The sequence below is a fragment of the Perissodus microlepis genome, chromosome 6, assembly GCF_051167445.1.
Source record: "Perissodus microlepis isolate ML-2025 ecotype Zambia chromosome 6, ASM5116744v1, whole genome shotgun sequence".
Lineage (NCBI taxonomy): Eukaryota > Metazoa > Chordata > Actinopteri > Cichliformes > Cichlidae > Perissodus > Perissodus microlepis.
In genome coordinates, this window is record NC_140466.1 from 26,376,900 (window position 1) to 26,402,970 (window position 26,071).

The 26,071-nt window shown below is 41.9% G+C and overlaps 1 protein-coding gene across 3 annotated transcripts; it reads right to left on the reverse strand.

The window, feature by feature from the left end:
* Positions 1 to 243: 243 nt before the first annotated feature.
* On the reverse strand, positions 244 to 23,218 carry stox2a (storkhead box 2a). 3 transcript variants are annotated; one of them, XM_084931720.1, is made up of 4 exons: positions 22,633 to 23,218; positions 10,573 to 10,725; positions 4,613 to 7,178; positions 244 to 1,096 (listed from the first exon to the last, which is right to left on the reverse strand). In XM_084931720.1, the coding sequence occupies exons 1-4, from the start codon at positions 22,970 to 22,972 to the stop codon at positions 895 to 897; spliced, it is 3,261 nt and encodes a 1,086-aa protein (XP_084787846.1). In that variant the 5' UTR covers positions 22,973 to 23,218; the 3' UTR covers positions 244 to 894. The 3 variants fall into 3 exon arrangements, with proteins under 3 accessions (XP_084787846.1, XP_084787844.1, XP_084787845.1); XM_084931718.1 differs by lacking the exon at positions 22,633 to 23,218 and adding an exon at positions 12,116 to 13,586; XM_084931719.1 differs by lacking the exon at positions 22,633 to 23,218 and adding an exon at positions 11,070 to 11,604.
* Between the last annotated feature and the right edge of the window lie 2,853 nt (positions 23,219 to 26,071).

The following is a 26,071-nucleotide window of genomic DNA, read 5'->3' on the forward strand; positions in this document are numbered from 1 at the left end:
CCAAAACAACTTCAGCATGAGCGTTGAAAGTGTGCCGTTACCTATGACTTCAGCTTTTAGGCCAACACTCAGGTCCTGAGGCAAAAATGAAATTTAAACATCTGCTTTTTCCTGAACATCACATGTGATATGAAGAAAAGCTCCAAAAATCAGACACAAAACCACGCTGCGCTGCAAGAGCCGTTTGATCTTCTGCAATGCTTGTGTGGGCGGTGAGGTGCAGCTAATTTTACCCAAACATCATTTTTGGTCACATAGCATCTTTAATACCACCATTATAATAATTAGGATATCAAAAGTATCGAGTATACATACATAATTTGCATTGCGGTACACAAATCTGAGCTGATTTATGTGTTAATATCTTTCATTTGTTGTTCTCAGGATCAACTTTTATTATCTTGACATTGTGCTGATACATTAAATCGTCCTGAAGAACTATTTCAGGAAGGAGAACATTTAATTGGACATGTATTGTTAAGCAATATAAAAAGTTGTTTTTTTCCTTGATATTTCCAAATGTAACTTGAATCCTATAGTCTACTACTTTCCAATACCAATAGTCAAGAATCTTGATATAAGCCAAACTAGAGTCCATGTCACCAAAATCAAAGTACTTCAGGTAGGTTCCTTCACCTACAGTTGTCTGGATATTCTGTAGTTTTTCTTCTGTTTTTTGCAGTTAAGTTCTTGAAGCTGTGGGAACAGTCTATTGAAGCCATGCCTGTTTTTATAACAGTCCCAGTAAATGGATTCTCAGGAGTCTGAAGATGTACGCGTGTGAGTGTTTATGTGTGTGTGTTGGTTGAGGAAAGCGTGGGTGGAAAAAACTGGTGAAGCACCCCACTTTCCTCTCTCCTCCACCACCGTTATGGTCTCAGTCTGTGCTGCCTGTCAGACGCTGGTGATGGAGGCCAGGCAGTTCGATGACTTCTGGAGTTTCTCAGGCTGTGTGGTGGGGGGCTCTGGGATGGTGCGAAAGCTGAATGGCAGTCCGATACTACTGGTGCCAATGTGGCCGGGGCTCAGCGCTGGATTTTGCCGTCTATTGCTTTCCACTATGCTGGATGTGTTGGATGCAAGGCTTTCACGTGTCCTGCACGACAAAGACAACATGACATGCAGTTTTTTTGTTACGAAAATTGAGTTACATAAATTGAGGTTGATTAAAAAAAAACATATTGGAGACCCACTGAAATACTTTTGATACCATTTTAAAGCAGACTTCGAATGCTGAGGGGGAAAAAGATGATAGGTTATTGACAAAATTATCACGCTATTAAACAAAAAGGTAATGTAAATCAAGTGTTAACAATTAGATCTGCCACATGTCGATTATGCTAATTACTTTCTTGTATCTTTAAGCCCAATGTTAAGTTCCAAAATACAGGATATTTATTAGTTTATAAATAAATATTCGTTTTTGTATCAACGCTATATACACAGCAAAATTAAAATATGTATTACAGTGGCGATTCCATTTTACACATGATCATCAGTGTGTGAAAACATCTACCATCATTCTCTTTTACCAACCAGAGACATTTACAAAATGCGAAGTAGTACTGTAAGTGCCAGTGAGTTTGAAAAGCAAAGATTTATAATAGTAAGGCAGGTTTAATGGCAGATGTTCTATTTTACCAAGTGTAGCATCCAACATTCTTTGGAGCTTGCCCAGCATCGATTGCATTAGGTTTGAATTTTTTACTTTTTGATAATATTAAATGAGAGCATGCATGCCTTCTAGAAGCCTCTGGAAGATATACGCCCCTGTACTGTCTGTCAGTTTATCCAGAACTGGTTCACACATGATTCTCACACATTAAACTGGCTTCATATTTCACTCAAAGAAAAAGAAATGGCTTGTAAAACAGATGCTTGCAGCCAGTAAAATATGGAGTTGGAATAGCTTTGTATGATTCGTTTATGTACCGCTGTTTACTTTTGGGTATTTTTGAAAGTTAAGTTTGTTACAGTTAAAACCAGTGTTGGTCAAGTTACTTGAAAATAGTAACTGTTACTAATTACTGACGATTTCTCCAAAAAAGTAATCCAGTTATTTTACTGATTACTTATTTTCAAAAGTAATTAGTTACTTTTTAAAAACATGATACACAACCTGAATAGGTAATAAAGCAATAGACCTTTCAGCCCAGAAAATTAAATCAAATGAAAAAGTCTATTTTTAAAACTTGTTTTATTATTTTTAATCTTTTAACTTTATGCACGTTGCACCAAGCAAAAATGAAATTATAAGCAACATTCTCTGACTGGAAGAAATTTGTTTAACATTTAAACCTATTTTCTGTATATTCCAGCATATAAAATAAAATAGTTTTTTATGTTTGCACTCACTCTTTCAGATAGATTCAAGTAAAACACAGCAGAAAAATAAAATCAAAGATTCAGCGGCACTGAAGTCCTGTCACTCTTAAGTCTATTTTCACCTGTTAAGAACGAGTGGTGCAGGTGGAGGTTTGCCCGCTGCAACAGTGGTCATGTCAGTGGAAGGATCCGGGGGTTTCTCTGTGAATTTCACATTCCCGTGGCAGCGTGCTAGGTACTTACTCAGATTTGAAGTTTAAGTTTTCGCTCTAGAAAGACGTTTTCTTTCCACGCAGTTTACAGCGGACGCTAATGTTTTTGTCACTTTTTATGGAATCAAACTCAAAAGTAATGTAAGTACTTCCAAGCTTTAAATGCTGCATGGTCGTACTCTCTCCCGCCCTCCATGTTATCCAATGTTGATCTGCACACGTCTGTTGCTGCCACGGACGTCGCACGCGCTTACACCATTGACATGAGACACTCACAAACAAAATCACGGTTTAGTAACGCAGTAACGCAGCATGGCTATGGGAAAGTAGCAGTAATCAAATGACTTTTTCTGCAATATTAATCTCTTACTTTACTCATTACTTGAAAAAAGTAATCAGATTACAGCAACGCCCATCTCTGGTTACATGATGGACAAAAGTATTGGGATACGCTGTTTAATCTTTGAATTCAAGTGTTTTTAGTCCCATTGCTACATGTGCATAAAATCAAGCACCTAGCCATGCAGTCTGACTTTACAAACATTTCTGAAAGAAAGGCTTGTTCTTTCAGAAATGTTTCTCAGTGAGTTTGAGCGTGGTACTGTAATGGGATGCTATGCTGCATCAAGTCAGTTTGTGGAGTTTCCGCCCTCCCAGACATTCCGCAATCAGATGTAAGTGGCAATATTGGAAAGTGGAAGCGTTTAGGAACTAAAGCAACTTCGCTATAAAGAACCCAATCAGTAGCGCTTAAATGTTGCCAATACTCAGTTGACTGAATAGCTACAGAGCTCCAAACCTCCTCTGGCATTAACATCAGCACAAAAACTGTACACCAGGAGCTTCGCAAAATGCACTATGTAGGCGGCTCAGTGCTTTTGTCCATATAGTATATTATACAGTCCTTTTTAGATTACCTTCTCCAAAAAAGTAATGACCGCTGCAAACATGGCTGTAGCTTCCAGGTTTGAACAATGAAGCCAAAGGTGCCTTAACCCTGCATTCTATCTGAAGGCCAGCAGAGGGCTGTGGTGTCAAAAAGACTGGTGCTGTAGAAGTCTGATTGTATGGGCTTGATCACTCATTTTGGGTTATACTGAATTAAAAAAAAAGAAAAAATAAGGTATATTTCCTGCTATAAATCCTGATCATCTGTGGTAAGATTTCCCATGGTATGAAACCACACAGTCATTAGCTAATAAATTGTCAATCACAAGGCATAAATCAATGAGTGTGCAGTTTCACAGTCAGACCCGCTCATCCTCTTCACATTTGTTTTTGTCTTTTCCAACCATGCCAGATGCCGACAGTGACATCACAGTAGTTACGCCCATCTAAGCTCATACTGTGTATGATGACACAACCCTCTTACAACTCAGTGTCATCCACCGAGTACGCGTGTGTTTAAACTGAAAACTGTGCAGATCCTGTAAGACCAAAAAATAGAAGTTTGATAGGCAGAGACTGGTTTATTGCTCACCATCAAGAATCTGATGTTAATGCGTGCCATTTTGCACACTTTCATCTATTTATTGAAAAGTATAACTGTGAGGATGTTCACACCCTCTTTACACATGCACAAACCTCATTGTTGCTTTAAACAAAGCAGTCAGCAGCTAAATAAGCACATCGGTGGATGAGCACAAACCAGCATCTTCAATGGATGGACTTTGACATACATACAGAACCTTTACAGCACTATTGCCAAAGCTGAAAGCTCAGATTTCTTCAGCCTAGTGATAAGCAAACAGTGTAACACGACACTGATATGAGTAGTCTCAGATGAGCTGATTGTTAGCCAGCTACAGTGAATAGATTCATAACCAGGAAGGTTGACGACGGGATAAAATATCAATTATAATTAAGTATTCTTTGGTCTTGAAGCCTTCACATTGACCCATGACATCTTTCACTAAGGTCTGGGTGCAAGAAGCTTTATTTATTTCAACAAACCACACATAACCACGACATCTGTTTTAGAGGAAGTATTCAGGCCCTCGTGTGCTCTACCTCAGCATCCTAACCGCACTCTAAGTTGCACTTTTATGTCATACGCAGTTTACTTTAGCACATACCTGGGGGAGTTGAATCCACTGTCCACCGTGACACTGCTGCTGTCCATGCTGTCCAAACGGGCCGAGTGGGCTGACTTCTGGCTGCTGCTATTCTCTGTCTCCTTGGGGCTGAGTAAAGTCAGATTGGTCTCCAGTTTTCGCTGCAGATCATGGTCCTTCTCCCGTTCCAGGAGCCACTGCATGGTTCCCTCCCCACCACCACCACTGCCTCCACCATTACCACCCCCTTCCCCGTGGTCTTTGTTGTCCTCTGCCGAAGCCAACTCTTTGTGCGAGTCCTCCTCTGGCTCTTCCTCGTCGTCGGATACATTATAATAGTCAAAGGAGGCGGAGGGGACTGTTGGCTCTAAGCAGCCCTGTAAAACTGCAGGTGACGCTGAGGAAGTCGCTGAATTGGAAGGCTGCTGGGGCTCAGGATTGTCTAGGGCCTCTGTTGATTTGGCATGTGAGGCTTTCCGCAATGTGCCAGACTTGGTGTAGCTGCTGTCCACGTAGCCGCTGGACAAGGCATTGTGTGGAGGTTTGAACAAAGTGTCCTTGCTGAAGATTTCTTTCCTCTTGATCACCATACCACCTCCTCCCCCTCCGGGATCGACATTGTGTTGGTGTGGCGTCAAACGGGCATTTTGCGCCGGCTCCGGCGTCTGGCTTGGCGTCAGTCGCGTTGAGCCGTTCTGTCCTTTTGCTGCCGACAAGTCCTCTTTGTACTCCATCGTGTGAGGAGAGGTGAGGTGAGGCGTTTGGCGGTCAGCCGGAGAGCCCTTTCGGAGTCCCCCTGATGAGGTTAATGTGTCATATTCTGATTTTGCCTGAGGCGAAGGGGCAGTTAAGATTGTTTCATTTGACGTATTGCACTGGAAGTACTCATCTGTTGAGGGCTTAGAAGAAAGTCCCATTAGCTCATTGTACGTTGGCAGGCTGTCTCTGCTTTTGTTCCTCTCCATTGTACTCCGGATCCTTGACTCATCCAAACTCCCTTTCCCCAAATCAGGCACATTGAAATCAGAGTGGAACTTAGCAGCAGAGAACATGATCCTTGAGTAATGGGAGGACTTCTGCGTGGCCCGCAGGGTGCCATCATCAGTGTAGTAATGACTACGCTCCTCCAGACTTGGTTCAAAGTCTTCTGGTGCACCCAGTGACGGGCCTTTTAGAGAGTTGTCCATGGACCGAGATCGTTCTTTCGCCTGATCTGACCTCTCGTGACGAGACTTCCTGTCCTGATTGTGACTGTGACTCCTTTGCACTCTGGACTGGCATGTTCCACGTGAAGGCTCGGGGAAGGGCATCTCTGTCCGTCTCTTAGCTAGCTCCCCAGACACATCCCACTCAGGGGTAACAGGGCAGTATGACTCAGTGATGTTGGGGTTGCTGTGGACCAGGTATGTCGCGCCGCCACTTCGCCTGCGCTCCAAGGTGTACATAGCCTCTCGGGGTGAGCGAACTAACGAGTGGCTAAAGAAGCGGTAATCCCTTTCCATGAACACAAGATCCCAGTTTGAACCCTCAGATGGGTCTCCCCTGGAGGTCCGCGGTTTGCTATGAGAGCGGGACTTACCATGTGGAGCCCTCCGGTGGCCTCTGCCCCTCCTGCTGCGTGCGCTGTGCTGGGCTGAAGACCCCGCTTTGTTCTTCTGCGTGCGCTCTTCCTCTAACCTCTTCATCACAGCCGTGTGCCTCGCAACATTCTCCACCGTTAGGTCGGGGTTGATTCTGCGAATGATCTCCATCTCCACTTCGCGGGGGATGGGTGTGGTTGGCACATCCTCGTCACGAAGCGGCCACTCCTCCGGAGGGAACTGGGCTGAGAAGGTTGCCAGCTGCCTCATTTTGTCCTTCTTAAAACTCAGCCTGAAGAGCCTGAGTCCGAACCTTTTGGATTGCTTCTCGCCGCTTCCGCCGCCCCCACCACTTCCTTCTTTCTTTTTGGTCAGAGTGTCAGTTTTATAGGGGAAAGAAGTGATGCTTTTGCCCTTATCAGCTGGATCTTGAGACGGCGATTGCTGGGCAGGGGGAGACGTGGGAGCCGGGGGATGGGGGTACGATGGCGGCTCACCTCGGTGCTCCTTGGCTGACGCACTCGGCGGAGGATCCCCGCCGCTGTGATCCTTGGGTGGCTTACTTTGATAGGAATCTCCCCTGTGCTCCTTTGGTGACTTGCTCGGGAGTGCAGGGGGGTGATGTTTGGACGGGTCTTCGCGATAGGAATTGTACGAATCATTGTTATTCTTGCGAGGAGGCCTCTCCCTCAGACAGCCAGGCGTGGATGGTGTGGCATTGCCAGACTGAGGTGTAGCACAATGCTGAGGTTGTTGCTGTGGCTGTTGTTGTTGTTGTTGTTGTTGTTGCTGCTGTTGTTGCTGCTGCTGCTGCTGCTGCTGTGGACGCTCTTGCAGTCGATCATCCAGGTGATACCACTTGTTGTTTGTTCTGATGAGAGAAGGAGTGATAAAGTAGGTCTGGGGAGTGACAATGAAGTAGCCCTCTGGAGTTGGGTAGATCTTCCTCTCTCGCACCAGCATGTTTAGGGTATGTCGCAAAACCTCTGAGCTGGGTGTAGGCACACCTGCAGAAAACAGATGAAAAATTATTTGAGTCACAGCTTTATTTTAAAAGCTTCATATTCCTGAAGTTCACTTCAAATACAGGCATGTAGGTAACATTTGTTGCAGGCAAAGAAAGTGGAATGTAAAAAACTTAGAGACTAAGACTTAGAAAGAAGTGGAAAAGGGGATGATATCAGCAATGTCTTGAATTTTTTTAACTTTTTTTTTTTTAAACTTTTATTTAACACGTGTTGCATTGCCTCACCTTTTCATGACACGCTGCTCAAAGTAAATTTCCCTCTTTATATGCAAAAAGTTACCCAATTGAACAGTCTTAACCAAGGGATTTTTTTTTCCAGCTGCAACTGTAATCAACTCCAGGCTATTAAATACCCTGTCTTAAAGGACAATGAAGTAGTAGTCTCACTTTTTACTCATATGCCATCTTTAGTGTGCTTCTTATGTTTGGTGAATGTAGTCCAGGATTTTTTTGGATTCTGATTTGTTGATGATGCACCACAGGTGAAAGTTTACCACAAAAACAGACCCAGTATTTTAATTTTAAATGTAATCTATTTAATTCCCTGATAATCCCAAATAAATTTGTGTTTTCTAGGTTAAACATGACCATGCCATGAGAATGAAGGGGTTTTCACTTTACATAAAAAGAGTGTTTTACAGCTAATTGGTGTTTAGCTTGCATTTCCCATTCTTGCTGTTCAGAAACTTGAGGCATGTTTTGCAGTATACTTCTTTTCATACAGTACATGGTTTCAATGGATGACAGGTCTGAGACAACATGCAGGCCAAGTTAGCACTTAGACTCTATTACTCCTGAGCCATGTTGCTGTAATACGTACAGAATGTTCTTTGGTATTATCTTGCTGAAATAAGCAAAGCCCTCCATTAGAAGCCATCTGGATAGCAGCACATGCTGCCCTCAAAACCTGAAAATGTTATTCAGGTTTTAATGTTGCCTTCACAAATGTGCAAATTATTGTTGCCATGTGTGCCAGTGTCTCCATACAGACTCCAGATAAACTGTGAGAATTTCTAGTCTGGATTCAATGCACGTTTAGTTTCCGAAAAGATTTGTTTTTTGGGCTATTCCATTCAATTCCTAATTTAAAAAACAAACAAACAAAACACCACCTGATCAGCACAGATTGACCCTAATTTAAATGGGAAAGGTACACACTTAATGGGGATTAAAATTTCAGACCCCTAATGTAGTTCATTCCCTAAAAAAATAAACAATATTTATTTTATTTTATTTTAGATGTTTGTCCAGTTTTTTTGTTGTTTTTTTGAGGGACCTTTTGAAAATTCCATTAACTACAAAATCCTTCAAATGTTTAAAGTTAAATATCTGGTAATATGGCTCTCTGAATATGAATGATCGATGTCTGATGTCGCTAATAATTTGGATGTGTAATCTCTGACAGCATATTTGGAGACCTGCAGAATCAACAATTTTGCAAGAAAGGAGCAATATTTTGTTTAAACCTTATCAAACGCAAGGCACGTTATATTCTTTAAAACAGTCCAAAACAGGTGAATAGTTCCAACTTAAATATGGGAAAAATTCATTTTCATCAACCTTTAGTCTCATATCCTCCAGATATGAACACCTTTTTCAGAAAGAGTAAGTTTCTGTTAATATCACATCCACATGCATCAAGTGATTGGGATAATCACTCACATCTTATATCACCTTGTAAAATATAAGCATCGTGTGACATTTTCAGGCAAATCTGACATATTCAGGTGGGCGGCATGTGATGATCTGACATGGACTGACCCTTTAATAAATACCCAGTTATCATCAAAGGCTGTTCACTTCACTCATAACCTTTATATAGACATTCATATAATGTATTGACATTATATCAGTTATAGTTTTTAACACAGAAATGATGCAACTATTTATTTTAACTGCTTTACAGCAAGGAAACATATGCAAGTATATCTGTGAATGACAACAGGCTACACAATGATCACAGTTTGAGACCTCTACCAGTCAAGACACATGCAGAGCTATTGTGAGGAAAACGCTGTATAAAAATGCTGGATATAGCTAAATTTAAAACTCACATATGCAAAGTGATATTACTGATTTAATGTCTTTTCTTTTTTGTTTTGAATTTGTACTTGTTCAATAAACACTCTAGTTTCATAAAATTGAATTCTCTTGCACGAGTTTTACAATGTTAAATATGAAAGTAAGATGCTGCTATGGCCATAATGTTTCGGAAAATCATACATTTGTTGTCATTTCTTCTTCTGTACACCACTATAGTGCATTCCAAATCAAATAATCAGGATGTTATCAAAGTGCAGGCTTTGAGTTTAAAAGTTTTAACTGTTCAAGATTTATAGCCATTTTTATACACAGTTTCCCATTTTCAGAGGATTTAAACGTAACTGGACAAACTGACTGGCCAATACTGTTCAAACCGTGTATTAATTATATTGAATATATCCAAATGGAGGATGATTTTGTGTTAAACTGATCATATTTATACGAAAACTGATCCATTTTATTTTAATACTGTATGGAGGCAATTACAGAGTTGTGTCAGTCTTAGAACCTGTTGGTGTCTCAGGAGATACAGATAAATATTAACTGTAAAAACATGCAAGTGATATTCGTCAGTAGTAAATATAGTAGAATATTGATTCTAGATAGAAGTCCAGCTATTAATGTTAAATATGATTGTATTTGTAAAGCTAAAAACTGGGAAAACAGTCCACAAATACAGAACCATCATTCAGTGTCACATATATCTATATTTACTGTATTTTAATATATTTTAGACTTGGGTCATCATTTAAGTGCAACGATGGATTTTATATTTTCCGTCAGGTTTTCAGCTAGCTCATAGAAAATGTCAGAAAACAAAAGAAAGCCCACCGAAAAGCAGAAAAGCAACAGGTTGTCTTAGTTAAAATAAATAAAGTAAAGGCAGGAACTAAAATTTGTGAAAAACTGAAATGAGATTATTTTCTAAATGCTTTCCAGTTCAGTGTCTAATGATAAACAAATCAACACAAAGTGTCTGGAGTTTCATGAGAAGCCATTCAGTGATATCAGCCACTCGTGAGATATTACAAGAAGGAACTGTACATCAGCATGTTTAAGTTGCTCTTTGAACAAAGCGTCTGCATTTGACGTGCATAAAATGTGAAACATAAAGAGCATGACTCTTCTGCTTGAAGAATGTAGTTAAATGTAAAACATCTAAATACAAAAAACCAAGATATGACAAATAAATGGTAAATAAACAACATGCATATCTGATAAATTAATAAAAAAATCTAGATTTTTAGGCTTTGATTTGTAACATTTTTTCTACAATTTTTCCTTCATGTTTGAGTGCAGTACCATGTTAAGACGCAGGTGCGAGGGCATACCTGGGAAGCTGGCAGTGAGGTGCTCCACCAGTGCCTCCTGGTTGACAGGCTTGTGGGCAGAGTTCATAGCAGAGATGGCCAAGCACAAGATCTCTCCCAGCGGGATGAACTGTGACTGGCTGATAGGTGACATACTGATCGGAGACACGTCACCTGCAGGAGGAGGAGGAGGAGGAGGCAAAAGCACAACTGTTAGATCATGAATGAACAGCAGGCGCAGCGTGTGAAGCTATGATGTAATGGTCAAACAGCAGCAGTGTGTATGCCGCCTGCCTGTAACGGCTCCACCCCTCCTCTCTGCTTCCTCAGCCTCTTGCTCCTCCCGTTTCTCGTAGCTTAGCAAAGCGAGGCAGCTGCTGCTGCGGCGACCGGAGTATGAGATCACCTGAATCTCCACAGCGCAGCTATCTGATTAACATCGTTTTACGAACAGAAACGGGAGCTTGGACAATCAGCATATCTGAAATTTAAATGAAAAGCTATTTTAGAAGACCTACCCCAGATAAATTCTCCATAAGCTAGCTTTGCCGTCAGCTGTAGTGAGTAGTGAAATCATCTTTACAACCAGGCGCCCGAGCTTCAAGCCCTTTAAAGAGCAAACACTGGTTCTGCTGAAAGGTTGCAAAGCGACACACTGAATCCACTGCTGCGGCATCTGCTGTAGTGACCCTGTCCTCTGACCTGCATCAGATGATTGACAATCATATGACAAGGTGCAGAAACTGCATCATCAGAGCTTCTATACTTAATCTTTCATTAAGCATTGCGCTTCCTCATCTTCAGCAACTTGAAAACAGATCTGGTGCTGTCCATGGTTCCTCTGCCTAGGCTGAAATATGTGCAGAGCTCTGCCTCCTCAGCCTGCTCAGCTGAATGGTCAGTTAAGCAACACAATGACGTTATCTCTACTCAGTATCACAGTCCCTATTAAGCTGTATGTGGCTGTACAAGGCTTTACGTGTATTCTAGTAAACATAAGAAAAGCCACGTATGCTCAAGATCGGCACAAAAGTAAATCCCCTCCTAGTTTGCTTTTATAATGTCTTATAGCAAAGAAGCAAAAAAAAAAAAAAAACAGAAAGAGAAAGAGAAAGAGAACAGAGGAACAAGCTAATGTTTGTAACAGAAGTACTGAAAGGATCAAAAAATTCCCGGTAATTGCATTCCTGATACTGGGATAGCCACAAGCCTTTACATAATCTTATCTAACACAAAATACAAATCTGCCACAGAATGCACAGCTTGTTCTTGTACTGAGACTATTCAGACACACCGTAAAAATCTACTAAAACACTACAATATTAATTCAGAATATGAAATTAACCCTCAATGGAAAAACAAGAAGCCCTAAACCTTAAGAAAGAAAGCAGGACTCGCTAAAGTGCAAATAAAGTCATTGATTCTATGATAACACCCTGGAAAACTAAAAAAAAGAAAAAAGGGAGCTGTTAACACCTCCTACTTCAGAGCGACCAAAGTTTACTGACTGAGCAGTCGTGAGTAGAGAGGGTGGAGCTTCTGAGAGTGGGAGGGTCTGACTCACCTGGCGCACGATAACTTGGCGGGGATGGAGAGAAATGAGGGGGAGGAGGCGGAGGAAGATGCTGCTTCTGCACACGGATGTCTTTCTCACTACGAGAGAGGTTGTGCTCCAGCGGGCGTTCGGCGAGCTCCGAGCTGGGCCAGGCCCGCCGCAGATTGCTGCTGCGGTTCTTCTTCATCGTGACCCCCTTTTTTCAAAATCTTATTTTTTTTTTCTTTTTTTAAACCAGGTGGTCTTCACCCCCCTTGGGCTTCTCGGGATAAGGTTGGAGGGAGGGGGGTGGAATGGGGTGGGAGGGAAGGGGGGGAGGGAAGGAGGGAGAAGGGGAAAGGGGGAAGGGGGGTGTGTGCAGGGGGAGGTCGACAAACCTCGGGCTCAGTGCCTCCCCCGCATTAGTAAGAACGTCCCGCTAGAGCGATCACACACCAGACATGGCAGGAACCAGTGTGCTCCTTCACACACATACACATGTCTCATTTACATCCACGAGCAAGCTACAAACGACCGTGTTCGCACTGTGGGTGGTTGTCATCGGCTGCTGGGCTCTCCCAGGCTGATCTGGATTGATGGCAGTGGCAGCAGAGGTGCAGGTGACTGCGCGAGGCATCACCCTTTCATCGACATCAGTCCCAGCCACCATTCGTAGCATCCCCATTTGCATGCGTAGGGAGGCACATTACGTAGCCACTCTGATGTGGGAGGAGGGAGCAGGAGAGAGGTGGGGGGGCAGGGGTAGAGATGAGGGAAATGGGGCATTGGAAAGAAGGAGGACGGTGAGGGAAGATTTCAGCGGAGGTTTTTGGGATCTGCTTGTTCCTTTCGAGTAGAAGGTAGCAGGGGGAGAGAGGCAGGGGACGGATGGATGGTCAAAGATTCAAAGCTTAAGAGAGGCCCAGTCTTCGACAATAGCTCAATTCACCACAGGAGTGCTCGGCCGATCCCCGTAAAACAAAAGAGCCCGCTTCAAAAAACACAGAAATAAAAGCTCCATTCACCCTAATGGGCAGTGAAACCTCAATAGTATGCCAAGCAGCGGAGACGCCACGTTCACCTCCATCTTTATCCGATCAAGCACAAGACCCCATCGTCCTTTCGACAACAGCACACCAGCAGAGGGTGGGGAGAAAAAAATGGAGAGCATAGAAATAAATAAATAAATTCAAGAATAGATATCCACCATATCCCGCAATCCGACGGAAGAAGCTCCTGAGCTGATCGCCGTAGCATCCATTCATTAACGGGGGGGATGCAAACTCCAGTCAACGGCAAATCTCTTTCAACGCTAATGCTGCAGCTGCTCCCAGCACCTCCAGGAAGGGTGTGTGAGTATGTGTGTGTGTGTGTGTGAGAGAGTGTGTGAGTGTGTGTGTGTGTGTGTGTATGTGTGTGTGAGAGAGAGTGTATGCGCGCATCCGCCTGCTGCGCGCGATTCTGCGTGAGCATGCATGCGTCTGTGTCTGGGTGATTGAGGCTGAGGGGAGGGGAGAGGAGAGGATGCAAGAGAGAGCAAGAGAGAGAGAGAGAGAGAGAGGGGACGTAGAGAAGGCAGAAAGGAGAGCAAATATTAACAGCTCGAAAAATAGATACAAGAAAAAAATAAATAAATGTCAGCATCCAGATGATAGCCAGGGGAACTGCAAAAACTCTCAGTCTCTACATCCTCCCTTCCTACTCTTGTTCTCCAACCCTCTCAGTATTACTGGCTGTACTCTTGAAGGATGAGGGGCCCCTTAAACAATCAGCCTTCCTCTTTTTTTCTTTTTTTTGTCTCTCAGCTGACTGTGAAGCCACAACCTAGTGTGGAAGTCATTTTAAACCTGCTGATTTGTGTCTTTCTCATCAGCGCTTTCCACCAGTTGATTCAGTAACTTAACTGTGTGGAGCACCGAAAAACCCCAAAAGCATCACCCTAATAACGTCCAAAAGCGACAGCTCCTCCGCTCGAAGCCGGCTCGTGCTGACTCACATGCGTGGAGTGTGAATGGACGGTTGAGGTGGGGGGATAGAAAAAGGAGCAGAAAAGTGTGAGGGCAGGATGGGGTGCAGGCAGAGGGGTGGACGGTGTCACAACCAATCTGCTCCAGTTCACTGATACCAAAAAGAAAGAGGAGAGCAAAGGAGGGGTGGTGAGGAGGAGGAGGAGGGAGAGCGACACCACCATGCCAGCCATTTTATTTCTCAGTAGTGCTGCAACAGCCTTTGTTGCCATGACGACGCAAGCCGATGATCTCATAGCTGTTACCTTTGAGTGCTGTTCTCTTAAAGAGCCAGAGACTCAAAATAGAAAGCAGACAGGCTCCACACACACGCACGCACAAGGACTGCCTGTTCTACGGACACACGATGCTCCTGCAGTGATGCTGAAAAATGGAGATCCTTCAACTTTGTCTATAAGACACAGGTACATATACTGAGAAAAAAAGCATGCATCATGAGCTGTTTTCACAAATTTCTCCTGAAATTGGTGACTTGGACTCGAGAGAATGATTAAAGTTTTCCTTTTTTAATACAGAACACCCAAGTAGGTAGTGTGCATCAGCTGCTGTCCTTATCAGACATGACATGGACTTTGTCGTAAGTGAGCTGTTTGCCTTTAAGCTTGCATCTCCTGAGGGTAATTCTAGAAAGGTTTGAGGCTGGAGCACGCATGAGAAAGTAGTAATGATGTAAAAATTCACATAAATATGTGAATCTACTGTTTTACTGATTATTTCAACTTTTAATACTTGTAAGATATCCTCAGGAAATGTAAAGATGAGACTACTAAGACAAAGTTAGCACAAACTAAGGCTACGTCCACACGGACACGGGTATTTTTGAAAACTGAGATTTTCCATTTTTGTTTTAAAAAATAATCCCGTCCACACGTAAATGCAGAAATGAAGGAAAACGCTGCTAGGAACATGCGAAAGCAACAGGTGGCGATATATTCCTAACCGTGTAGAAATGTTGGCCAATCAGAAGTCTAGAAGCCTCGGTGGGAAATCGTAAACAAGGATGGGGCATAGAAGCAGAACCGAGTCGTATGTGTGGAGGGACAGTAACTGTGTGTGTATATGTAAGCATTTAAACACTGCAGAGAGAACAATTAACAGTAACAGTATTGTAGAAATTAATTTCACCGAAACAACGTGGCGCACAGTGTGACGTCAAAAAAGGCGCACACCTTTGACGCTGCTTTTTCTCCGTTTTCTCCGTTTTTCTCGTCCACACGTAAATGCAAAAACTGAGTTTTCAAAAATATCCACCCTGGCCAGAGTTTTTAAAAATCTCCGTTTTCAGTGACCGAAAACGCCGTTTACGTGTGGACGAAAGGTGCAAACGCATAGAAAAATCTGCGTTTTCAAAAATACCCGGGTACGTGTGGACGTAGCCTAAGACACTTGACTGGCCAGTCAACTGAAAATGAATTGGTAAAAGCCCAACAAGGGAAAGGTTGAAAAATAACAGAGCTATAAACTCTAGGCGCAGCACATTAGTTTCATATTCCATAGTGGAACTATGCATGTCATAAGGAAAAAGGCCTAACCATGAGGCAAGAAACTGTCAAATTACAATTTGGATCAATGATCAGATCTTTATCTGACTAAAAATCTGTGCTCAATCGCTAAGAAGCAGGTCGACGAGCAGAAGTCAACAAGTTGTGATCACCTTAGAGCACCGAGAGGGCAGGAATAGATCTTCGAAAGTTTTTGTGAAGAACAATATGCTTTGAAGACTTTTAGTGGCAATTTAATCTTAATTAAGAGTCAGTACTTATAAAGACTATTCCTCATCATAACGCTGACTTATCATAATTCTTTGACTTCTGGGACACATCCTGACTGATGGTGACCCATTCCTGATCACGGTTTGTTGCCTTCTGTTAATTCACCTACTTTTTTAAGATAGACTACATATTTTCACCAAGTGTAATGCAAACCATTGGAGGCAATGGTTTAAAGCAGCGGTCCCCAACCCCCGGGCCTCGGACCGGTACCGGTCCGTGAGTCATTTGGTACCAGGCCGCGAGAGTTGAGGCTCAGGTGTGAAATGTATGGTTTTCAAGGTTTTCAGCATTATTTTGTTATTGTTTTTATCGTTAACTCGGTTTTCCTGGGTCTTTTCACGTGTGTTATGAATAAATCTTCTTTTTTTCGGTACCGGTACTAGTTTTATTTTGTTGTGTTTATCCGCGACACCTTAAAGGCCGGTCCGTGAAAATATTGTCGGGCATAAACTGGTCCGTGGCGCAAAAAAGGTTGGGGACCGCTGGTTTAAAGCACATCGCCACTGGATTCTAGAGCAGTGGAGACATCTTCTCTGCAGTGAAAAATCACACTGCGGCAATCCAATGGATGAGTCTGGGTTTGGGAATGGTATTTGTCTGACTGTACTGTGACAAGTGTAAATTCTGGTGGATTATGATGTGGGGTTATTCTTCAGGAGTTCTTCTTAGTTCCAGTGAAAGGAACTCTTAATGCTTCATGTGGTAAGAGTTTGGGGATGATCCCTTCCTGTTCTAACATGACTGAGCACCAGTGTGCAAAGCATGGTCCATAAAGACATGGATGAGAGAGTTTGGTGAGGAAGAACTTGACTGGCCTGCACAGAGTCCTGGCCTCAACCTGACAGAATACCTTTGGGATGAATTAGAGAGGAGACTATGAGCCAGGCCTTCTTGTCCGGCATCAGCGTCTGACCTCACAAATGCTCTTCTAGAAGAATGATCAAAAATTCCCATAAACACACTCTTATGTCTTTTGGAAAACTGTTCCAGAACAGTTGAAGCTGTTACAGCTGCAAAAGGTTGGGCATACATCATTAACTCCTATAGATTAAGAATGGGATCTCACACAAGTTTATTTGTGTGTGAAGGCAGATAAGCGAATACTTTTGGCATCTACGCTATCATCACGTATGCTGCCAACTAATTTTTGTACTTTAAACGCATTTGTTTATAGATCATCTCAAGCCTGATGTGGTGAAGTTGGGAAAGAAAAGTAGTAAGGAAAACTGGATGTCTTGGTCAAATTTTAAACCACTTTTAAACCAGCTGCCTTTTTAATTTTTTTGTACTTGGTTGTATATAAATTCAAATCTACTACTTTTAAATTTTGCTACTAGTTGGTCATTAACAAAAATATTGCAAAAAAAATAGTCACCTGATAATAATAAAAAAAAAAACCCAAAGGGACACTGCACCAAACACCATAGCGTTAGTCCACCATACTGGACTAAACTGGTCGACTGACTAACAGTGATGCTCCTGGAGGGATTCCACTCAACACACACTCACATCCAACTTCCTCACAAACAGAAGCAGAAGCATTTTTCCCAGCGGCCTGCCCTCCTGCGGCACATTCGTAGCATTACATGTTTTTGTTCCCTCAAAGTCTCGAATTAAGACACTAACATTTTGGTTTTTTTTGACACAACAGCCACCACAACACATCCTGATCTGACATTAAGATATATAGCATCCCATCTCTCCGCTGCGTCAAACATTTCCCTCAATTCTCTCCTAAAACCCTCCCTTTCCTTCCAGTGGAGAGCTGTGCTGTGGCTGGGAATGCAGCTGAGTAGAATTTTTTTTGTGGAACAAATACTCGACTTTTCCTTCCTAAGGGGTACACCCGGTCCCCTGTCTATTGTTTGTAGGCTGCTAAAGGATACAAAGTCCCTCTGTTAATCAGACTGAGTCGCCTATTAAAAAACACTTTGTTTCCACATAGCTGAAAATCCACAACTTTTCTCTAAATATATTAATCCGGCTGCTATTTGGCTCACAGCCCCAATCAAACATTCTCAGACTGTTTGGTTGATAATCTGGACTATGTGCAAGTGCAGTCCTTTTTTTTAAATTCACTGCATAGTTTAAGTCCTGAAGCTTTTTTTCTGAAGAATTTTCTTTCCATAGCAATGCTAATGAAATATCATATCAGTGTGTGTGTGTGTGTATGCATTACCCCCCAACACTTACCTCTAGTTAATGAGTACCCTATGGTGGAAATTTGTCTGATCTTTGTTAGAACTTGTCTACCAAAAAGTAACATCCTGACACCACAGCTGGGAAAATGAGTCAGTAAAACTTGCAGCTCACTTTTGAAAATCAGAAGATTTCATTGAGATATCACAATTATAGTTCATTTTGTTACTTCACAAAGAAGTAAAGAAACACATATTGAGTGTTTCAATCTGGAAAAAATAAACTGAAATCAGGCGAAAAGAGGCAAAATGGTTCAAGTTCAACACAACACCACAAAACCAGAGACTGAATAGGTTTCCCAGTGGTGGTAAGTGCAAAAACACAACCCCTTAAACTGTACTACAACAGAACAACAAAAACAGCCTTCAACTAACTGATGATTTCTAAATGATGTCAGTCTGTCTTTTTTGGGGTTCAGTTTTAAAAATATGTATCCTACACAAAGCTTACATACATGAGAAAGTCATTTGCATCTGGATTCACAGCATACAAAGTCAGCTGGTTCAGGATTTATAACGTCTGGTGAGTTATTAGCTATAAGACAAACATTCCAGAGCTTATCTGTGTTTGCTTCGCCGGTATCAATCAAGCTATGCCACCTTTTCTCACAGAACAACACAATCCCAATCTATCACGTCTTTTGTAACAGAACTAGTAGCTTTTCAGCTTAGCAGAGCTGATTTCAAGCAGCTCAAAGACAGAGTTAAGATAACACTCACAAGTCACTCAAGACGAAAATAATTATTTATTTTATTAAATTTAACAGTGAAGAGTTCGGTTTGACGGTCTGTGTTTTTACAACTGTTTAAACTGCAAGATGAAGTGAATAACCCTGAAAGTCTACCTGAAAAATATCTGCTGAGCTATTTGATGATATGAAGAACCCAATCCAGAGATTCACCTAAGAAAAAGGTCTAGCAACAATTTACAAAATTTTATTTTAACATCATAACATAATGCTGCTTCAGCAATAACGCTCCAGATTTGTCAGCTGTTAATCTCCTATTCCACCGCATCCCAGGTGTAGTCTTTTGGATTAAGAGATGGTGACTCTGGAGGCCATTTGTGTACAATATACTCACTGCAGTGTTCAAGAATCAGCTGAGATGAACAGAGCTTTGTAACATGGTGTGTTATTCTGCTAGAAGCAGCCATTATAAGATAGGTACACTGTGCTAATAAAGGGATGGACATGGTGAGTACTCAGGTAACAGGTATGTTGTGGCATTTAAACAATGCTTAGTTGGTGCTGAAGGAACAAAAGTGTCCCAAGAAAATTTTCTCTGCATCGTTACACCACCAGCAGCCTGAACGGTTTATACCAGGAAGGAGCATCTGTGCTTTCTTGTTGTTTGCACTAAATTCTGACCCCCATCAGACCAGCCTCAGCTTCCTGTTCTTAGCTTACAGGACCAGCAGCTGGTGTGTAGCTCATCTGCTTTGATGAATATGCTCGTCTACATAGCTTTGTTGAAACAAGCATGAGTTACTGTTGCCTTCATATCAACTCTGGCCATTCTCGTCTGACCTTTGGCATCAACAAGGAATTTCTATCCAGAGATGTGCCGCTCACTGGATATTTTCTTTTTTTCCATTCTCTATAAACTCAAGACATGGTTGTGGGGGGAAATCCCAGAATATCAACAGTTAATGAAACAGTCAGACCAGTCCGTCTGGAACCAAAAACCAGTCAGTTAAATCACCTCTCTTCCACATTCTGATGCTCGGTTTGAACCTCAGGCCATCGTCTTGACCATGTCTACATGCCTAAATGAATTGAGCTGCAGCCATGTGATTGATTGAGTAGGTACTCATATTAACAAGCAGTGAAAGTGTGGTAGGTGAGTGTGTGAAGTCAATTTAGTTTTAGTCAGTTTGTAATGCCAAACATACCACTGTGCAGTCAAACGGGTCTCAACTTTAAGGCAATCAATTTAAGTTTTTAAGGAAAAGGGTGGAGTGCCCACTCCAGGTCGGGGATGAGTTCCTGCCCCAAGTGGAGGAGTTCAAGTATCTCGGGGTCTTGTTCACGAGTGATGGGAGAAGGGAGCCGGAGATCGACAGACGGATTGGTGCTGCAGCCGCAGTGATGCGGAAGCTGCACCGGTCCATCATGATGAAGAGAGAGCTGAGTGTAAAAGCGAAGCTCTCAATTTACCGGTCGATCTACATCCCTACCCTCACCTATGGCCACGAGCTGTGGGTAGTGACCGAAAGAACGAGATCGCGAATACAAGCGGCAGAAATGAGCTTCCTCCAAAGGGCGGCTGGCCTCTCCCTTAGAGATAGGGTGAGAAGTTCGGCCATCCAGGAGAGACTCAGAGTAGAGCCGCTGCTCCTCCACATCGAAGGGAGCCAGCTGAGGTGGTTTGGGCATCTGACAAGGATGCCTCCTGGGCGCCTCCTGGGTGAGGTGGTCCGGGTATGTCCCACCGGGAGGAGGCCCCGGGGCAGACCCAGGACACGCTGGAGAGATTATATCTCTCGGCTGGCCTGGGAACGCCTTGGTGTTCTCCTGGATAAGCTAGAGGAGGTGGCTGGGGAGAGGGAGGTCTGGGCTTCTCTGCTTAGGCTGCTGCCCCTGCAACCCGGCCCCGGATAAAGCAGAAGAAGATGGATGGATGGAATTTAAGTTTTTACTACTGGGAGCAAAGGATGCTGTTGGGCTAGTAGCGTCCAGCCAGAGAGTAAGCAGTGACTAACTGCTTACCTTATATATGGACAGGACTTTATTCTCAAATGACCACTAATGTTGTCAGCATTATCAAAGTTATTAACTGTCATGGCTGCAATCATTTGAATCACAATAATTTCCTCCACATTTAGGTTTTTAGGATCCACGTCCACGGCAAACAATCCTGGAAACCATGCTTTTGCTCATATTCTTCAAATTGCAGACTCTTGATATCAGCCTATGCAGTAAAAGACAAGTACTAAAACTTTTAGTCTTCACTTCTTTCACACACCCAACCCTGCTGACTTTTCTGTTTGCATTTGCCCTGCTGCAGGTTGATGCTGCTCACCGATAAAACAAGATGATTCAAACCCTGGCTCTATTGTGAAATAAACATAAATAAGATGATCTCTGACAAGCTGCACGCCTCTCTGTCTCATTTGAACACACACGTATGCACACACAGAGCAAACCCAGTATGATGAATTCTCAGTATGATGGTGCAGTGGTTAGACAACACTTCAAGTCGTCCCAACCTGTCTCAGCACATATATGAGTTATGGCCTTGTCAGAAGAATCGGAATCAGAGTGTGGGAATGCTGAACTGGAGTCAAACTGGGCTCCAATCCTGTCTGTGCTATCTGGATGAGTAAGCCTCATGACATGAAGCAGCTGAGGTTAAAAGGTGATATGATGCCTACACTCCCTTTTTTTCACTGAGACTAGCCAGTCGAAACATTACTCACAGACTCACATTATTCAATTATTCAACTGCAGGAGAACATATTTGAGCGCTCACCTCTAAAAATGCCAATCAGTAGTTTCTGCCAGCTCGTAAAAAAAGAGGTGTGGACGTCAGCGTGAAAAACAAAAACACAGAAGAGCTCTGAAGAGCCAGAAAAGACAAGAAGATCTGCTGATGAGAACGGATTCACATGACACACCAAAAAGGGAGTTTATAAAGTGGACAGCATTTTAATAGAGCGATCCAGCTTTCAATTCAATTCAGTCTTATTTATATAGTGCCAAATCACAACAATAGTTGCCTCAAGGCGTTTTATATTGTAAGGTAAAGACCAACAATCATACAAAGAAAACAGAGAAACCCCAACAATCATATGAACCCCTATGAGCAAGCGCTTTGACGGCAGTGGGAAGGAAAAACTCCCTTTTAACAGGAAGAAAGCTCCGACAGAACCAGGCTCAGGGAGGGGCGGCCATTGACTTGCCACAAATAATTGGGGTTAGGGGAGGAAGACAGGACAAAGACATGCTGTGGAAGAGAGCCAGAGATAACTAGTAATTATAGTAATCATTACTAGATAATTAGTAATTATAATGTTTTTTTGTTTTTAATGAAGCTGATAATTATTTTAATGAGTGCTTTGAATGCAATATGAAACTATAATAAAAACATATGTAAGGCTTAATGTTGTTGTTGTTGTTTGCACCTAAACTTCATGGGTCAGAATTTAATCATCACAAATGTTTTAGAAGAAAAGTTTCAGTTAGTTCAAAGGCCTAGTCTGAAGTCTAGCCCTAGAAGGTGAACATGGGGAACATTTTTGTTTCTTCTTCTTCCTTCGGCTATTATTATAAGGACATCTGAGCAAGTTCTTTTCACTCTGATGAATATCTCCGTTAACACACATTGTTAACTTTGAGATAAGATTTGTCTATTTTACTGCTGAATACTGTCTCCAACTATGAATATGGTATTTTAAACTTCTAAAGGACTCAGTACTTTGTTTCTATAACCCAAACAACCCATATTAGAACACATCCATCTGGGAAGACAAGAAAACCCTGAGGCTACATTTAACTTTCTAAGATGCTTTGTAGTTGTTATCACGCATGTCTAGACAATTTACCCACCTATGTATTTGATGTCAAAGCCCTCAGGAGGTTGCAAGGTCCGTCTCGTCCATCCGTTCCTGAGGACCTGAAGGTGCACCTCTTTCCCTTGGATCAGCAGCACATGCTCATCTATCCAGCCCAGGAAGAAGATCTCTGTCAGCGCGTGTGTCAGTGCCTTGTTCCAGAAATGCTGCATGTTGACGGCTTTGAAATTAGCGAAGACCTCATAGCCAGAGTGATGCTTTAAGTTTACTGAGAGCAAGGCCGGTGGCGACGGTGAGTCCTCTCCATCTCCTCTGCAAAGGCGCGACAGCACCAGCGCCAGGGAGTGCGGAGCGATCTGGAGGAACTTGTCCATAGTCGCTCCGGTCAAAATTTGGGACTCAAACGGAAACTACAGTCTGTTCCCTGCACGGCATGGTTCGGACAGTGCAGGTCTCCATCGCGGTTCTATCTCCAAACTGAGAGTTTTTGTTTGTTTGGGCATTTTCAGGAAACAGATTCCTCTGAAAGCTCCAGACTTCCCAGAAAAAGAGTTTTAAATGTTTCAAACACAGGTGCTCCATGTAAAACCAGGGAAATCAGCAACCTGATACCCGTCCCCTGCAGCCACCTCTCCCAAACTGTCAAAGACGTTTAGGTCCTACTTTCAGCGACAAAAAAGGCGAGCACTTGTGATGCGTTCAAGCACTCCCTGTAAACTACCACATTTCACTTTAGATGGTCAAAATCCACGTTTTTGATAGAAATCCGTATCTGGTCTAATCCTTACTTAACCGTCTAAGACAATTTAATGTCATCAGTGTCTTAAAACACCAATGGCGCACTCTAATAAGAGAAAAAAACAAATGCAAAAGGAATTTCAATTCAAGCTTTCGCGATGCTTGAATGGAAAGCAAATGTGTAGCAGCCGGCTTTACACAACCAAAGTGATCGTAGACAGCTACAATGAAAAATGAAAACTAGCCAATACTTAAAGTAATAATAGCAAAAAGTAATGATTTCGGTATTTGCCACATTTGTAAACACAAGAATCAAGTTCAGTTTCTTTCATTTCTATTTTAAATACCCAGATATAACTAGTAAAAACTAAAACTAGTAATAAAGTTTTTAAGCTTTGTGTGTGTGTGTGTTAAAAAACGAAGGTTTTTAAACACACACACACACACACACACACACACACACACACACACACACACACACACACACACACACAGGAGCCTAAATGAAAGTTAATTTAATTAAAAAAATAATAATAATTCAAAAAAAAATAAAAAAAATAAAAAAAAATAAAAAATAAAAAAGGATATGGCAAAGGTCATTTTGAATTTGATGGCAGCAAGATTTCACCCCAAAAAAGTAGGACACAGCCATGTTTACCACTGTGTATCATCACCTCTTCTTCTAAAAACAGTCTGTAAACGTTTGGAAACTGAACAGGGCAGCTGCTCAATATCATCGTATTCTCTTATAAAATAGGATTCTGGTTACTGAACAGTCCTGGGTCTTAGTTGTTGTATTTTCCCTTTCATGCTGTGTTTTGAGTTGGTGTAAGACCTGAACTACAATCAGGCCAGTTCCACACCTGGACTCTTGTACTGTTAATGTTATGTGTTGTAATAGCTGCAATGTGAGGTTTAGCATTGCTGAAATATTGTCCTGATGAAAAAGATTATATCTGGATGAGACCAAAAACTGCATATACCTTTTAGCACTGATGGTATCTTGGTGTATGCAGCCAATTTAATAGGTACTAACACAACCCTATAGTATAAGAGATGCAGGCCTTTGAATTAATAACAAGTTGGACTATGGTCTCTCTCCTCTTTACTCTGGAGGATTCGGCATCCATGTTTTCCAAAAAGAATTTCAGAATTTGATTCATCTGTCCACAGAACAGTTTCCTGATTGCATCACTGCATTTCAAATGAGCAGAGATGATGGTAGTGTTTCTGGATTGTCTTGTTGTTTGCATCATAGAGCTTTAACCTGCAGATGGCACAATGAACTGTGTTCACAGACAGTAGTCTCTGGAAGTGTTCCTGAGCCCATGCAGTGTTTTTGATGACAGAATCACACCTGTTTTTAATGTAGTGCCACCTGGGGGCCTGAAGATCACCACAAGATCACACTGAGTTTTTGTATATTGTCCCTTGCACACAGACATTTGTCCACACTCCTGGAATTCTGTAATGAAATTATGTATGGTAGATAATCGTTGCAATTTTATGTTGTTAAACGTCACTCTGAAATTGTTTCACAATCTGTAGATGCTCAATTTTCAGCTCATCGCTACTTCTGAGAAACTCTGCCTCTCTAAGATGCTCTTTTTACACCCAGTCATGTTACTTGGCTACTGCCAAATTAAAAAATTATAAATGAGACAATATTTGTCCAAAATTATATATTTCTCAGTGTAAACGTTTGATTTCTTTTCTATGTTCTATTGTGAAAATAAATATGTGTTTAACAGATTTGCAACTCATTAGTTTCTGTTGATATTTACAATTTACACATGGTTAAATTTTTTATAACTATACAGAACACACATAGACTTTCACATAAAACATTTAAAAAACATATAAAATACACAACACAATATGTAAAACATAAATGGTGATAAGTGCCGTTATCACTGCCACAGAAAACGTAGTGTGCACCGGACTGAAACAATAATGATTACAGTTAGACTCCAGATCTGTCTGTATGTTAACAAAGTGGACCACTGCAGAGACGAGTTTTCTCTATATAGTGTTACAAATGCCTTATTATTATGCAATCCAACTGTACCATAAAATAAACTATCAAAATGTACCATATATCATGCACTTGCTGAACATTAAGCCATTAGGTAGCCACGTCTATAAGTTTTTGGACAAAGCAAGTCTTGCACGGTTTTTGCAGGTTTGCCTGTGTGAATTTTAAACCAAACAATTAAGGTGTGACTGAAGGGCAGATTTAGATGAAGATGTTTAACAAAAAAATCTGAAGTAACTGCTTGGGAATTACAGACATTTTTATAGACACAAATTGTACAGTTGACTGTCAAGTAGATTTTTTTTTTTTTTTTTTCATGTTTCCTTGTGATTTCTTTACAAACCAAGCAGATAAAAAATGTGGATATGATTTGAAGTGTTGAATTTGTGTTTGGTAGCTCAATATGAAATCCAAAGAGATGCTGATGCAACTGGAGGAGGACATCATTAGGCTGAAAACAAAATAAAACAATCAGAGAGAATGCAAAAGCTCCAGGAGTGGCCAAAGAGACAATCGGTACATTCTTAAAAGGAAGGAATGCACCGGCCTGCTCAGCAACACCGAAAGGCCTGAAAGACCACAGAAGACAATTAAAGTGGAGGAGTGCTGAATTCTTTCCTTAGTTAAAAAAAATCATTCACCACAAGACAACACTTGTAAGGAGTTGAGTCATAATATTGCAAAACTCAACAAATTAAGA

What these genes read in the sequence shown, in the direction of transcription:
- stox2a (XM_084931720.1), bottom strand. Translation starts at nt 22,972, where the DNA reads ATGGACAAGTTCCTCCAGATCGCTCCGCACTCCCTGGCGCTGGTGCTG. An exon ending in CTTTGACATCAAATACATAG is followed by an intron (nt 10,726 to 22,632) that starts GTGGGTAAATTG and finishes CTCCTCCTGCAG; the next exon opens with GTGACGTGTCTCCGATCAGT. An exon ending in AGTGGATTCAACTCCCCCAG is followed by an intron (nt 1,097 to 4,612) that starts GTATGTGCTAAA and finishes TTTGTCGTGCAG; the next exon opens with GACACGTGAAAGCCTTGCAT.